General features: G+C 40.0%; 1 protein-coding gene across 2 annotated transcripts in view; it reads right to left on the reverse strand.

Annotated features, from left to right (window-relative positions):
• Window positions 1-2,220: 2,220 nt before the first annotated feature.
• LOC127436219 (calcium and integrin-binding family member 2-like) overlaps window positions 2,221-13,737 on the reverse strand; it is a 34,986-nt gene continuing 23,469 nt past the window's right edge. The window contains exons 4-7 of one of the 2 annotated variants that reach the window (XM_051690246.1): window positions 12,652-12,717; window positions 8,620-8,767; window positions 8,208-8,403; window positions 2,221-3,059 (exon numbers count right to left, since the gene is read on the reverse strand). In XM_051690246.1, coding sequence (XP_051546206.1) covers window positions 3,038-3,059; window positions 8,208-8,403; window positions 8,620-8,767; window positions 12,652-12,717 — 432 coding nt within the window. In that variant the 3' untranslated portion in view covers window positions 2,221-3,037. The remainder of the gene's footprint in view (window positions 3,060-8,207; window positions 8,404-8,619; window positions 8,768-12,651; window positions 12,718-13,737) is intronic. The other variant, XM_051690247.1, reaches the window with a different exon arrangement.

Below are 13,737 nucleotides of genomic sequence, written 5' to 3' on the forward strand. Positions count from 1 at the left end.
CATTCTCTTAAACAGAAGTTTTTACCTGATTTTACCTTACAGTGTCATTTTAATAGATGTTTAGAACATCCAGTGAATATGCAACACCACTGAGGTTTGTTCTTTTGGGAAAACACAACAGATTAAAACAAGATTAAATCTGAGTCTTGGAGAATTCCTAGGTACCACCTAGTTATGCCCCAGCAAACAAACAGGACACCCTAGCAACCACACAGCAATGCATATATAATCACTCATGTTTTGCATGGGCAAGCACCATTCACATTTTCTTCATAAATTTTCCCTATCTAGTTATAATCATCATTCTGTCCATTGCACATATAATGCAGTATATGGCTCCCTAGTGCCACATCATATGGCCATTATACAACGTATTATATAACAAGATCAGTAGGAACATACACACCCATTCTTCAACAAAAACAAAGTTTAACATGTACATTCACTATCATAACAATATCATCTCCCTGCAAGACAAAATCGAATGCATTTTGAATCAATGTTGAACCCTGTTAATAGGACATGAATTTGTTGACCCAGTAAATTATCAAGTGAACTAATATGGCCAGGCTTAGCTCTGTGCTGTGATCTCTGAGTGGAGATTTACCGGGCTGAGAGTGCGCTGAGTATAATCATAAGGGTGCTGAAGCAGCGCTGTTCATAACGATCTCATTCAACTTAAAAAGTCATTAAAGTGGAATACGATAGGATGGGCTGAAGAATAATTGTTGGCCTGTCTTTATTGTTAAGGCTGGTTGGTTTGCTGCTGCATGGAGCCTCAACTAGATGAAGAGGAGGACAAAGGAGGACAAAGGATCAGCTTGGACTAGAACTGGGGTTACAAATGTTTGAATTCTTTAGTCTTGACAAGGGAAATATAGATTGAGCTGATTACTATTGAGGTTATGGGTCCCCAAATCTGTAAAAAGTGCTTCAAATATAATCTACAGTAGTGAGCGATAGTCTGATATATCGGCCAGCTCGATTAATCGGACGATATTTGGCTATTTTGTGATGATTGGCACCAATAATAGGGTTCTCTTAGCCAATTAACAGAAGTTTTAATTTTCCCTTGTGTAAGTTCCAAATCTACCAACAGGTTTGCCAATGGATAATTAACACTTTCTGTTTTCAAGGGAATTTTTATTTTCAAGTTTAAATGAATTTGAGAAAATATTGTGTAAAATAAAGATTAATTTCACTTAATTTTTGTGTCCATTTGATTTGCTGTTTGTTGTTGTCTAATGTACACTCACTGAGTACTTTATTAGGAACACTATGGTCCTAAAAAAGTGCCCGACATGGTCTTCTGCTGTTGTAGCCCATTCACCATTGGCCAGGACACCGGGGTACACCCCTACTCTTTACGAGAAGTGTCCTGGGATTTTTAATGACCACAGAGAGTCAGGACCTCGGTTTAAATTCTCATCCAAAAGACGGAGACTGCTGTGCGAGAAAATCCCAGGAGATCAGCAGTTACAGAAATACTCAAACCAGCCCGTCTGGCACCAACAATCAAACCAGCCCATCTGGCACCAACAATCATGCCATGGTTGAAATAACTGAGATCACATATTTTCCCCATTCTGATGGTTGATGTGAACATTACCTGAAACTCCTGACCCATATCTGTATGATTTCATGCATTCCACTGCTGCCACATGATTGGCTGATCAGATAATCACATGAATAAGTAGGTGTACAGGTGTTCCTCATAAAGTGCTTAGTGAGTGTATATCAACATTTATATCAACCATCAGCCATCCTGTTCTCTAGATATCGTATCGGCATCGGCCATTGAAAACCCATATCGGTCGACCACTGATCTACAATGCAAATATTTTAAATAGTGGCATCAAAAGTCTATCACTGTCTGTCTTTTCAGACAATGGCAGTTGATAGCAACTCTCTTTAAAGCTTAAAAAAGAACCCACAAGTATCATACAAGTAGTCGATATGACTCATGCATCATATTTCAAGTCTTCAGAAGGCATACAATAAGTTTTGTTGAGAAACAACCTGAAATTTAAGTAATTTTTCAGTGAAAATCTTAACGTCCATTGTACGTTCATGAGTACATGAAAGAGGCTTGTTCCCAGTGGCAGAAATCAAGAATTTCACTATTTTCCATATATATTTACCCCAACAATCTCATAAATAGATGCACTCAGTCAACAATCAACAGAAAAACATTTATTAAAAGTTAAGTCAAATGCCCTCTATCACATCAAATACTGAAAAAAGTAAAAGGTAAGAGACAGTTTGACGCTAAAACCTCAAGTTAGGACAGAAGGGATACAGGAATCGCAAGCAGAACAAATACATGGAGAGTGAATGACAGTGTATAAGACAATGAGAGAAATATATGATGATAGAGCCCTTCATTCAACTGGAGTACACTGAGATATGATTGTCGTCATGCTCCAGTTCTATAAGCAATTAGATAGTTTTGAAATGGCAAAGCTGTAGGGACATTAGGGAATGAAAAAGGGGGGAAACATAATCTAATTCATGCATTTTATGGAGAAAGATTGCATAGCTGTAGAAAACACTGTCTCAGTGACATCGATGCCAGTGCTGTGCTTTGTAGCCCTCTCACTCACTCTCTCTTTAACATTTAGGATGGACAATGTCCAATGATTTACTTGATCCCAAAGACGAGTCATTAGAATTAGGAGAGTGAGTCAAAATTGTTTCCAATGTGCCACAGACATTGTTAGACCAAGGAGAACATTTGTAGGACCCCATATGAGTGGCTGTAGTCCACAACCAGGTCAAATCCACAAAAGATCTTGCCATCCTGTTTCCTCTCTCTGTAAACACAAAGGGATTTCTGAACCAATGTTTGAAGTTTTCCACTGGCTAAAAAACCATGCACTTGTCATTAATCCTCAATGTCAAGTGTGCTTCCAGTGCAAAAATGAAAGGAAAACAATTGTAGACATTTATCCTCCGATGTGTACATGTCTGTTCAAGGTGGATTCAAGTTCTGGATCAGCCTAGGAACCTCAGGATCGGTGTCTTCCATTGAAGCCATTTAGATTCGTATATGGAAGGTGCTGCAGTTTAGAAAGAGGGCACAAGAGAAACAGCATATTAGATTACAGATAAAAGCACATGAACCAAGATTGCATTAAGCCCTTTCATGCCCCTAGAGCAATGGGATCATTTTTCATAGCAGTGGCCCAAACGTGACAAAACCCAGGATATATTTTCCAGGATATTGACATTTATATTCCCGATCACTTGAGTAAATTTTTGGTGTCTCACTGAAAATTTTCAGCATGAGAATGGAAATGGAGCATAAAGACTTAGATAAAAATAAAAAGTGTTAGAAAAGAACTGAGAAGAGGAGAAGATGGCTTTTGATGACATTTTGATAATGGATTCAGAATTGATTATAAAATGAACCTGGAAATCCACCAGAAGAAGAATAGCAAAATAGCAGAAATGTTCCATTATGTTCCATTTTGTCACAGATCTTCTAATATTAAACATTAACCACTTGTGCATGTTTCACTTGGGGGAAGTGCTGTATCATTCTCTTAAACAGAAGTTTTTACCTGATTTTACCTTACAGTGTCATTTTAATAGATGTTTAGAACATCCAATGAATATGCAACACCACTGCAGTTCTTTTGGGAAAACACAACAGATTAAAACAAGATTAAATCTGTTTCTTGGAGCACCCACAATATATAAATTAACTTTATCTTTAAATCCCATTATGAATGTGTCTGTGAGGTGAGACTTAGAGGGACAAGTTCCTGTTAAAGTGTTCAAATGCTGAATCATGCAGACACTGTTGTACTTTGTTTATTTAGCGAGCTAATATACAGTTTATTGCAATTAAAGGAATATTCTGGGTTATGCTGGCTTGACTAGAATAAATACTGTTTTTCTACAAACTTGGTTAAGGACTTTTTCACTTAAACTGAGACCAAAATGTCTAACATTAACTCCTCCTAGAGCTTTCAAGCTACATCCACCAAATTTGGTACAGACCTTCACACTGCTGTGACTTAGTATGATCTGTCTTTTCAAACTGATCAGACTTACGGTTTTAGCACTGCGGACAATCAAAAATCTGAAAAATCCCATACATTTACATTGAGGGAAAGTTCAAACGGGCCAACGGAATGCTTGTTAATTCAAACTCCAACTGTAAAAAATGCAAATGTAAACAAACCCACAAAAGGCCTTTGAGCTGCTTTAAGTTGCTCTCTCTCTCACTCTCTCTCTCTCTCTCTCTCTGATGGTTTATCTGACTATTTAAGTGACAGACTGGGTCTTTCTCAATGATAAGAATGCAAAGAACAGATTCTTATGAAGACCAATCTTGTCAAGCTACTTTGGAAAGAGAACTCATAAGAACAGAAGGATGTAGAATGCATCTATTGCGAGCTTTGAGATGTGCTGTGATCTTCCTGTTGAGCAATTGCCCATCCCAGCACATTTTTATCCAGTGACAGAACTGCTGGCATTATCACACACCACTGACAGTATTTTTATCATCACACCAGTGAGGTTTTGCAGTACAAGTGACTAGTGAAAAAATAAGTAAGGGACAGTGCACAGTCAGCTGGTTTTTATTACAAAATAAACCCAGACAGGGTGATCAGGACTTGGATCACCCTGAAGGGGTTTATTTTGCTATAGTAACTGACTGCTCATTATACAGCTTATTACACAGCTAATAACCAAATATATGAATAAATGGACATGATATATTGATTTGTGTTAAAATTATGTTATTATTTCAGAAGAAAGGAATCGCTGAACAGCTGAATTCCACCTCTGGCTACGTCAGAGTTCTGTTGACTTATTTTGCAAAAATGACAATATGACTGCTCATTATCCAGCTTATTACAAGACGACTTGCCAAATAAATAGATGAATGGACATGAAATATTGATTTGCATTGAAATTATGTTATTATGTGAGAAGAAACAAATTGCTGAACAGCTGAACTCTACCTCTGGTTTACATCGGAGTTCTGTTGGTGTTTATTTTGCGAAAATTACCATCTGACTGCTCATTATCTAGCTTATAACAAGACGACTTGAGAAATAAACAGGTAAATGGACATGAAATAACTATTTGCATTGAAATTATGTTTTTATTTGAGAAGAAAGAAATTGCTGAACAGCTGATTTGCACCTCAGGTTTGCGTTGGAGTTCTGGTGGTCCTTATTTTGCGAAAAATACTGTCTGACTGCTCATTAACCAGCTTATTACAAGACTACTTACCAAATAATAAATAAATGGACATTATACATTGATATGGTATATATTAAATTATTGAAATTATTTTATTAGCTTACTAAAAAAAGTGCGTAGAGATCACAAAAGTAATAGAAATAGGAAAGATCTCTTGCAATACCCGGATAAACGGTCTGCTATTACTTAGATTCCAGATGTGAAGTTGTTACACAGACAAATCAGACCACTAGATGGCGCCATTGACCAGTCAGAATAGAGTATTCCAGAGAGCCATGTAATAAAAGTAGTTAACATTCGTTTCCTTCATGTGTTTATTACTTGCCCATAAAATGTTTACAATGATGTCCATAAAAACAACAAATGTTGATGGTGTATGACAACTCTCAAGAGCCAACAGAAAAAGAAAACACAATAAATGTCCTTTGTCTGACACATAGTGCCGCTATGACTTCTGTGACTTCAAGTGAGTTATTGTGCTCAAGTCACCATTCGATGCATCCTTGATATTGGCCTGATCAAGAACACATCTGGGTAATTTTATGCATTCCCGGCACTTATGTTTATGAGTATTAGAATCGAACTTCGGCAGTGGATGATGACGTTAAACGAGTCCACGAAAACGTAAGAACATAAAAATGCACACTGAGAAACAGCCTCTGTCTGATGATCTATCTAGCTAGCTGGCAGTTTATCTTACTGTAATGTCTGTATAATCATCAAACTTAAAACTCTTAAAACTAGTTTAAACTTTCAGACAATGGTTTGTCAAGCCAACATCAAAGTTTGTCTTGACAAACTTTACTTATTTAGTTTTCAAAGTAATGTCTATGGACAGTATTATAAATACTGAGGATTCAACATACAACTTAATTGAGATACTGTATTTGGCATACAATATAATAAGGAAGTAGGTATATTCAGACGCGGGATCCATCCACAGGAACGGATTACGGTAATGCATAACTAAATTAATCAACGCAATATTCTCCACCTAAAAAAGTAGTTCCACCTCCCAATTCATGAATGTGCTTTAAGTCCAAATACAATCTTGACATTTCTGCTTTTAATTATTTATTTTTTTGTTTTTTGTTTTATTTTTTGTTATTTTTTATTTTTATCCCCAATTCCCACTACTTAGTAGGTCCTCGTGGTGGTGTGGTTACTCACCTCAATCTGGGTGGTGGAGGACAAGTCTCAGTTACCTCTGCTTCTGAGACCGTCAATCTGCGCATCTTATCACGTGGCTCGTCGTGCAAGACACCGTGGAGACTCCGCATGTGGAGGCTCATGCTACTCTCCGCGATCCACGCACAATTTACCACGTGCCCTATTGAGAGCGAGAACCACTAATCACGCCACGAGGATGTTACCCCATGTGACTCTACCCTCCCTAGCAACCTGGCCAATTTGGTTGCTTAGGAGACCTGGCTGGAGTCACTCAGCACACCCTGGATTTGAACTCGTGACTCCAGGGGTGGTAGTCAGCATCAATGCTCGCTGAGCTACCCAGGCCCCTTATAGTATTTCTGCTTTTAAACCAAATGGCATGCTTGCCTGCTGGGCTTTCATTGTAAGTGTATTATTGTATATATATTTTTTTCTGTTCAGTTTTACAAACTAAGAACAATTGTAATTATTGTCTCTGATTATCGAAATCATTCCATAGATGCTGTCTATACACTAAATAACTTAAAATATTCCTATAAACTAACATATTGGCGCATTGTGTGGGGACAGTAATAGCCCATTGTATGCATTGTTTGTGTTAGGATACAGGGCCTTTCCAAGCTGAACAACATATTAGTTGAACTCTATATGACAATAAAGTTACTGCTAAAGTTAAACAGGTTGCGAAAAATGTAAAGTCAGCAAAATGCATTAAGGGCAAAAAGTTTAATTTGCCAAAACTGCAAGTGGCCAGTAAAGTAATTTTTTTTTGGCTAAGCCAAGTCTCCAAATGATGGTACAATGCTCTCCCATCACTCACAATCATGTGTTCAGTGAAGCACAACTGTGCAGTGCAGAAAGGCCTGTAAAAGCAAAATAGAAGGACACTTGCCCCATAAAGCACACTGAAATGCACTGCAACCAAATTACAGTAGTGTACTTCCAGTGCAGAGAATTAGCAAGAATGCTAGCCACTAGCATTACTAGTTTTACACACATAATGCCTCTAACCCAAGTGTATCTGTCTTTATCCCACAAGATGACACGGAACACTTACTAGCCAACAAATCCACTCCAAGTAATACCCCCCTTGGATCACAAAGTGATTCTATTGGCTGAAAGAACTTTTAAACTCCTACACAATTGGTTTTTGTTTCATGTTGTCTTAGTTATTTAAATCTAACAAAAAATTCATTATATGTCACATATCGTATTATTAAACTGAAGATATAAATGGTTAAATAAAAAATTTCTCTGTTCCGTTTTCTCCAGTTAACTTGCAAGATATCGTATTAGCCTATTAGCTTAGCATCTAGTTTCTCGTCAATGTTGCCTCTAGCCTGTTTGAATCCTTATGAAATTGCTATGATGGCACATCGTGTAACTGGTGTAAAATCAGTCCAATTAAATTATATACATCATTAGTAAAGACTTTTTCACAGGGTGACACTCTTCTGTACATCAGCATGCTGTCAGGATGGTCAAGCAAAGGGTATACACTAGCTACTTTTGGCTAGAAACAAACTACTAATTCAGAACAGGAACAGCCTATGACCAACCACAATTATGTTTTGGGGTGAATAAATGATGGTATGATACCACAATAATAGGCTGGCATGCAACAAAGTAGTAGCTCATTTAAATGACAGCATTTTCCACTAATAAAGGATAAACAAAGAAAATAACTGGTAAACGTATGTAGACTAAAACCCTAACTTTAATAATAATTTATGGAAATTCTGCAGCAAACTGAACTCAAATTTGCATACCTACAGTAGAATAAAAGTAACTTTAATGCTGTAATGCAATATTCTTACCTTAAAAAGTCAGGAGCCCTGGAGATCATATTCTCAAAGTCGGCAAAGGACAGCTTGTTGTCTCCATCCAGATCAGCCTCCTCGATGGCCTTCTCACACACCAGAATAACCTCTTCAGGTGTCAGCTCCTCCTTTGTCAACTTGTTTAAAGTTTTTTCTAAGTCTTCCTTGCAGATGTAATTATCCACGTTAAAGTCTAAAGATAAAAAAAGATGTTAAGAGTTAAGAAAGATAAGTAAATATCACTAGTTCAAGTTATGATGTTGCTGTAGTGTTTACAAAAGTTGCAATATAAATGTTTATTACAAACTCTAAAACAATGGTTTGTGACAGTCATATTGTAAAACTTTGTTAATGATTTATTTAAAAATTTTTGTGGAATGTACATGAGGTAATAAAAACTGACTGTTACCGTATATTTTAAAAGCATAAATGGCTTTGAGTTCTCTTGGGGCCGTTTCACTGAGAACTGAAAACATGTCAACAAAGTCGTTGAAGCTGAGGTTCCCCTGGCCGTCTTCAGAGAATGATTCCACAATCCGATTCCTGAATGGATTCTCCTGGATAATAGAAATTGAGAGTTCTATTAAGCAGATTACACAAAGATTACAGATTTACTACAATGTTGTAATCAGTGGGCGTTTGCAAACCAGGATGGGCATTTCTCAACTATGTAGCAGGAAAATCATGTAAAGCAGTTGAAAATGCCCATCTGATTGGGAAACTCATTTTTGTTCCCATTTTTGTTCTGCAGAGACACAAGTCACACCAAAGGTGGAAGTGTTGTTGAGGAGAAATGTCCACAGTGTGTTGCAAAAAGCAAGTTGTATTTTAGTTGTATATTATGTAATTCAGACAAAAGGAATGCATATTTTAATAACCCTAATTATTTTAAAGTTTCTCCCCGGACTTCATTTCTAATCACTTCCACCTGTTCCTTATTTTCCTCACCTGTATTCCATTCCTTCATTTAGTACTTTGTGTATAAATACCCTCTAGTTTTGTTAATTTATTGGTCAGTCCCTGAAGTGTTCCGTTATGAGGTGTTATGTTGTGCTTAGTTTGATTGTTAAAGATTTAGTGTTTGTTCCAGCGTTTGTTCCACTCAAGCGTTTACTATTGTTGAGCCTTTCTTCTGTTTCCACTCCTGTGATTGTCCTACTCCAACATTTATAATTAAAAGATTAAAAGGAATCTACTCCTGCATCTCCTCTCTTCCTCTCCAAGACACCCACGTTACAGAAGGACTGACATACAACAAAGAAATACGGATTTACTTACCGGTTACTCCCAACGTCCTCCTCTACTCCAGTGATCCCTCTAATTGTCCTCTTCCACTCGTCTAGACCCTCATTGAGCCCAACCTAATGGATCTACCGCCTGCAGTAGCAATCCTCCTCCTAGAACAAGGAGACTGTCCAACTGAGGATCACGTACGTGAGTTTCTCCATCTCGCTAATTTGGTGCACTATGATGACCATGCTCTGGTGAGTTTCTTCAGGGCTGGCCTGAGTAGTAAATTGAAGGAGCTGATGCCTCCGTCGGGACCTCACTGGACGATCTCCGACTACATGGAGGTGGCTCTGCAGCTTTGCGGCACATCATTCACTGTAGGTTTGGAGGATGAGGACTTTGAATCTCCTCCCACAGTGAACATCCTCCATCCTTCCACGGCCCCTGTCTCCGCGCCTTCCACGCCCCCTATCCCCAAGGTAACTCCTCTCCATATAATTTCCCAAAATAATTTTTTTGGGGGGGCTCATCCTCTTAAGTTTCCAGTGGTCGATGCCCTACCACAGTCAACGGTAGCGACCATGGTTAACGAGCCAGTGCCCAAGCCTGCCACGGTTAACGAGCCAGTGCCTGTAGCCTCAACCGTCCCAGAGCCAGTGCCTGTAGCCTCGACCATCCCAGAGCCAGTGCCTGTAGCCCCGACCGTCCCAGAACCAGTGCCTGTAGCCTCGACCAACTCCGTAACCACACTCCCTGCTGGCCAAAAGAGGAGGAGAAAGAAAAGGACTCTTCCCCAGTCTCTGCCCATGCTCACAACCACGAAGGTCGTTCCCCAGTCTCTACCTGAGCTCTCGACCGCGGAGGTTGATCCCCAGTCTCAGCCTGTACTCTATTCCACGGCTCTCAGCCCCGAGCCTCCCACGGCTCTGTCCCTCGAGCCTTCTACGGCTCCGCCTCCCATGGCTCCGCCCCCAGAGTCTTCCATGGCTCCTCCTTCCTCAGCTCCGCCTTCCATGGCTCCGCCCTCAGACTCTTCCACGGCTCCGACCCGCTTCCCCAGAGTCTCCTCCTCCAGCGGTTCCACCTCCTGACCCAATCCTTGACCTGTGGCTGCCTCCCAGGCCTCCTGACCCAGTCCTAGCCCTGTGGCTGCCTCCCAGGCCTCCTGACCCAGTCCTAGCCCTGTGGCTGCCTCCCAGGCCTCCTGACCCAGTCCCTGCCCTGTGGCCATCTCCCAGGCCTCCAGATCCAATCCCTGCCCTGTGGCCTCCCCCCAGGCCTCCGGATCCATTCCCAGGCATGAAGCCACCCCACAGGCCCCCGGATCCTTTCCCAGCCCTGAAGCCACCCCTAGGCCTCCTGATCATCCTCTTTGGATCCTTCATCTTCTGCGTCACCCTGCCCTCATCATCCGTTCTTGGGTGTCAGGAGTCGCCCTTTAAAGGGGGGGGGGGGGGTTGGGGGTAGGGGTAATGTCACAGTCTGTCTCACTCATTTTCTTCAAGGACTCTTATTTTGAAGTTTTCCCTTGGACTTCATTTCCCAAAATTCTCTGCCCTAATCACTTCCACCTGTTCCTTATTTTCCTCACCTGTATTCCATTCCTTCATTTAGTGCTTTGTGTATAAATACCCTCTAGTTTTGTTAATTTATTGGTCAGTCCCTGAAGTGTTCCGTTATGAGGTGTTATGTTGTGCTTAGTTTGATTGTTAAAGATTTAGTGTTTGTTCCACTCCAGTGTTTACTATTGTTGAGCCTTTCTTCTGTTTCCACGCCTGTGATTGTCCTACTCCAATGTTTATAATTAAAAGGAATCTACTCCTGCATCTCCTCGCTTCCTCTCCAAGACACCCACATTACAAATATTTAAAATGTTGGTATTAAGAATGTTAATTTGGTAAACAAAATTTTCTCTGAAGAATAAACAGGTTTAGAAATTAACAATATAGGGCTGCACAATAGGAAGGAAAAATGTTATATGTAATATCTAAACTTGTTGGATTATGCATCGACGATATGTTATGCAATTAACCTATAATGTGTCTGTGGTGATGGGTGCATAGCCGAACGACATCAGAGGAGAACGAGGCTGCAAAAGGAAGAATGGTAAGGATTGACACCTGTGGGAAATTATCTCTAACAGCTGTTTGTGTTTGCAGTGAGAGCTAAGAGGGATATAAAAGAGCAGTCCAGTCTGCCGGAGGAGAGAGAGAGACGCATGAAGCTGTGTATGTGCATGTTGTGCTGAAAAGCAAACAGTGATGAAAATTGTGTAGAAATAAAGACTCACGCAAGCTGTGTGCAAAAGGATGTCCAAAATTACCCTGTAGTGACGGTCACTATTCAATTTCGAAGACAAAATCATAGTGTCGGGCTGCGGTTAGTTCCCGCCTCACCCATCCACTAATCTTGGGAACAAACTGGCCGGCATTTACTACCTTATTAAGGGGAATGTGTGTAGATGGGTCCTGCAACAAAGCAGATTGGTGTGTGGTGTGAGACTCGCTGGCTGGGGAGGGAGAGCCAGGGCCATCTACGTCAGCTCCACGTCAGGAGGACATAAGGGATGGGGAAGTCTTGGCTTCCCCAGCCCTTAGAGGAGTCCCTGCTGGTGATTTCCCACTGGAGCAGACACGAGACAAGACCCTTAGGCACGCCTTTGACCAAGTGAAAGTGATTGATGGTCAACACCTCCAGCAAGACGTTGCACTCTCATATACATATTTTACAATTGTCAAGGATCGGTTGTATCGAGTGACACAGGACACTCAGACAAAGGAGGAAGCGGGAGCTGGATAAACAATGCACGTGAGTCTTTATTTCTACACACTCTTCAGTATTTTCATCACTGTTTGCTTTTTATCACAACATGCACACACACAGCTTTGTGCGTCTCTCTCTCTCTCTCCTCCGGTGGACTGGACTGCTCTTTTATATCCCTCTCAGCTCTCATTGCAAACACAAACAGCTGTTAGAGATAATTTCCCACAGGTATCAATCCTTACCGTTCTTCCTTTTGCGGCCTCACTCTCCACAGACGTTGCTCGGTCACACCTCCATCACCACAGTGTCCAAATCAAATTCAATTGTCTTCAAGTAATTAATAATTAATAATAACTCCTTACATTTATTTAGTGCTTTCTAGGCACTCAAAGTGCTTTACATAGTATAGGAGGACTCTCCTCAACCACCACCATTGTACAGCATCTACCTGGATGATGTGACGGCAGCCATAGTGCACCAGTACACTCACCACACACCAGCTATTGGTGCAGATCTACATCAAGAAAACAGTGATATCCAAGAGACATAAAAAGACATTCTGTAAAATGTATTATCCAGCATTAAACAAATGGAGATCTAAACAAAGTGTGGGCTAAATTAAAAAGCTACATGTGCAAAGTGTCTTCGCAAATTAGAAAAATTATGGGTAGAGCGAATCTTTGACGCTATACATTTTTCCTCACTTTCTGCTTTCCAACTCCCCTCACTCTCACATAATGTTTTCTCATATCGCCATCCCAAATCAGTTGTCTGTGCAGTTATACTTGCATCTTAAAATTTTGCACCTCTAATCCACCCCATTACCTAGACAGTCATTAAATTCAACACTTCAAAGTCTTCCAAGGGCACTTACCGACCATAAAAGTAGAATACATTGGGCCGCATGCAAGACTTAGGATGTTTTTTTATTTATTTAGACAGAAAACATTTGTAAAAGAAAATCATGCTTAATTAAATTTATTATTTTTAAGGGTTAGGCCTAAGATACAAATGGAAATTCGCCCTTGTAATCTCCAGAAAAAATAAATAAATCTAGTCACAAATGACTGTGATTGGTGCATCCTGAACAGTGCTAAGAAAAGTAACAGGTGACACGCAACAATGCTGTTTATATGCACAATACTTCCAAAGCAGTCAGACAATAATTTACACATGAATAATGAAACTGATAAACTTTAATCGTCATTAAAATGAAAATAAAAACATAATATAAAGTTAATTTCCCAAATGTTTGTCGGGACACTTCTGATTTTCACTTCTGACATACGCCTATGCTGTAATGTAAGCATGTGAGCAGCAGAGTCAGTTTTGCTGAGTGAGTCATGTATAAAATGTAAAAAGGCTGACTCCCCAAACTGGTGCCGATATATTTGTTACTGGCTTTTGGCCTAAAGGATTTTATTCCCTACACTACTAGCTGACTCAACAGCTCTGGGAACAGTAGCAGGAAAAGAGCTGAGCAGGGTCAAGCCTGAAGTTTAACTCTGCTTAAAAGGAATGTTCCGGGTTCAAT

This window comes from Myxocyprinus asiaticus, chromosome 46 (assembly GCF_019703515.2).
Source record: "Myxocyprinus asiaticus isolate MX2 ecotype Aquarium Trade chromosome 46, UBuf_Myxa_2, whole genome shotgun sequence".
Lineage (NCBI taxonomy): Eukaryota > Metazoa > Chordata > Actinopteri > Cypriniformes > Catostomidae > Myxocyprinus > Myxocyprinus asiaticus.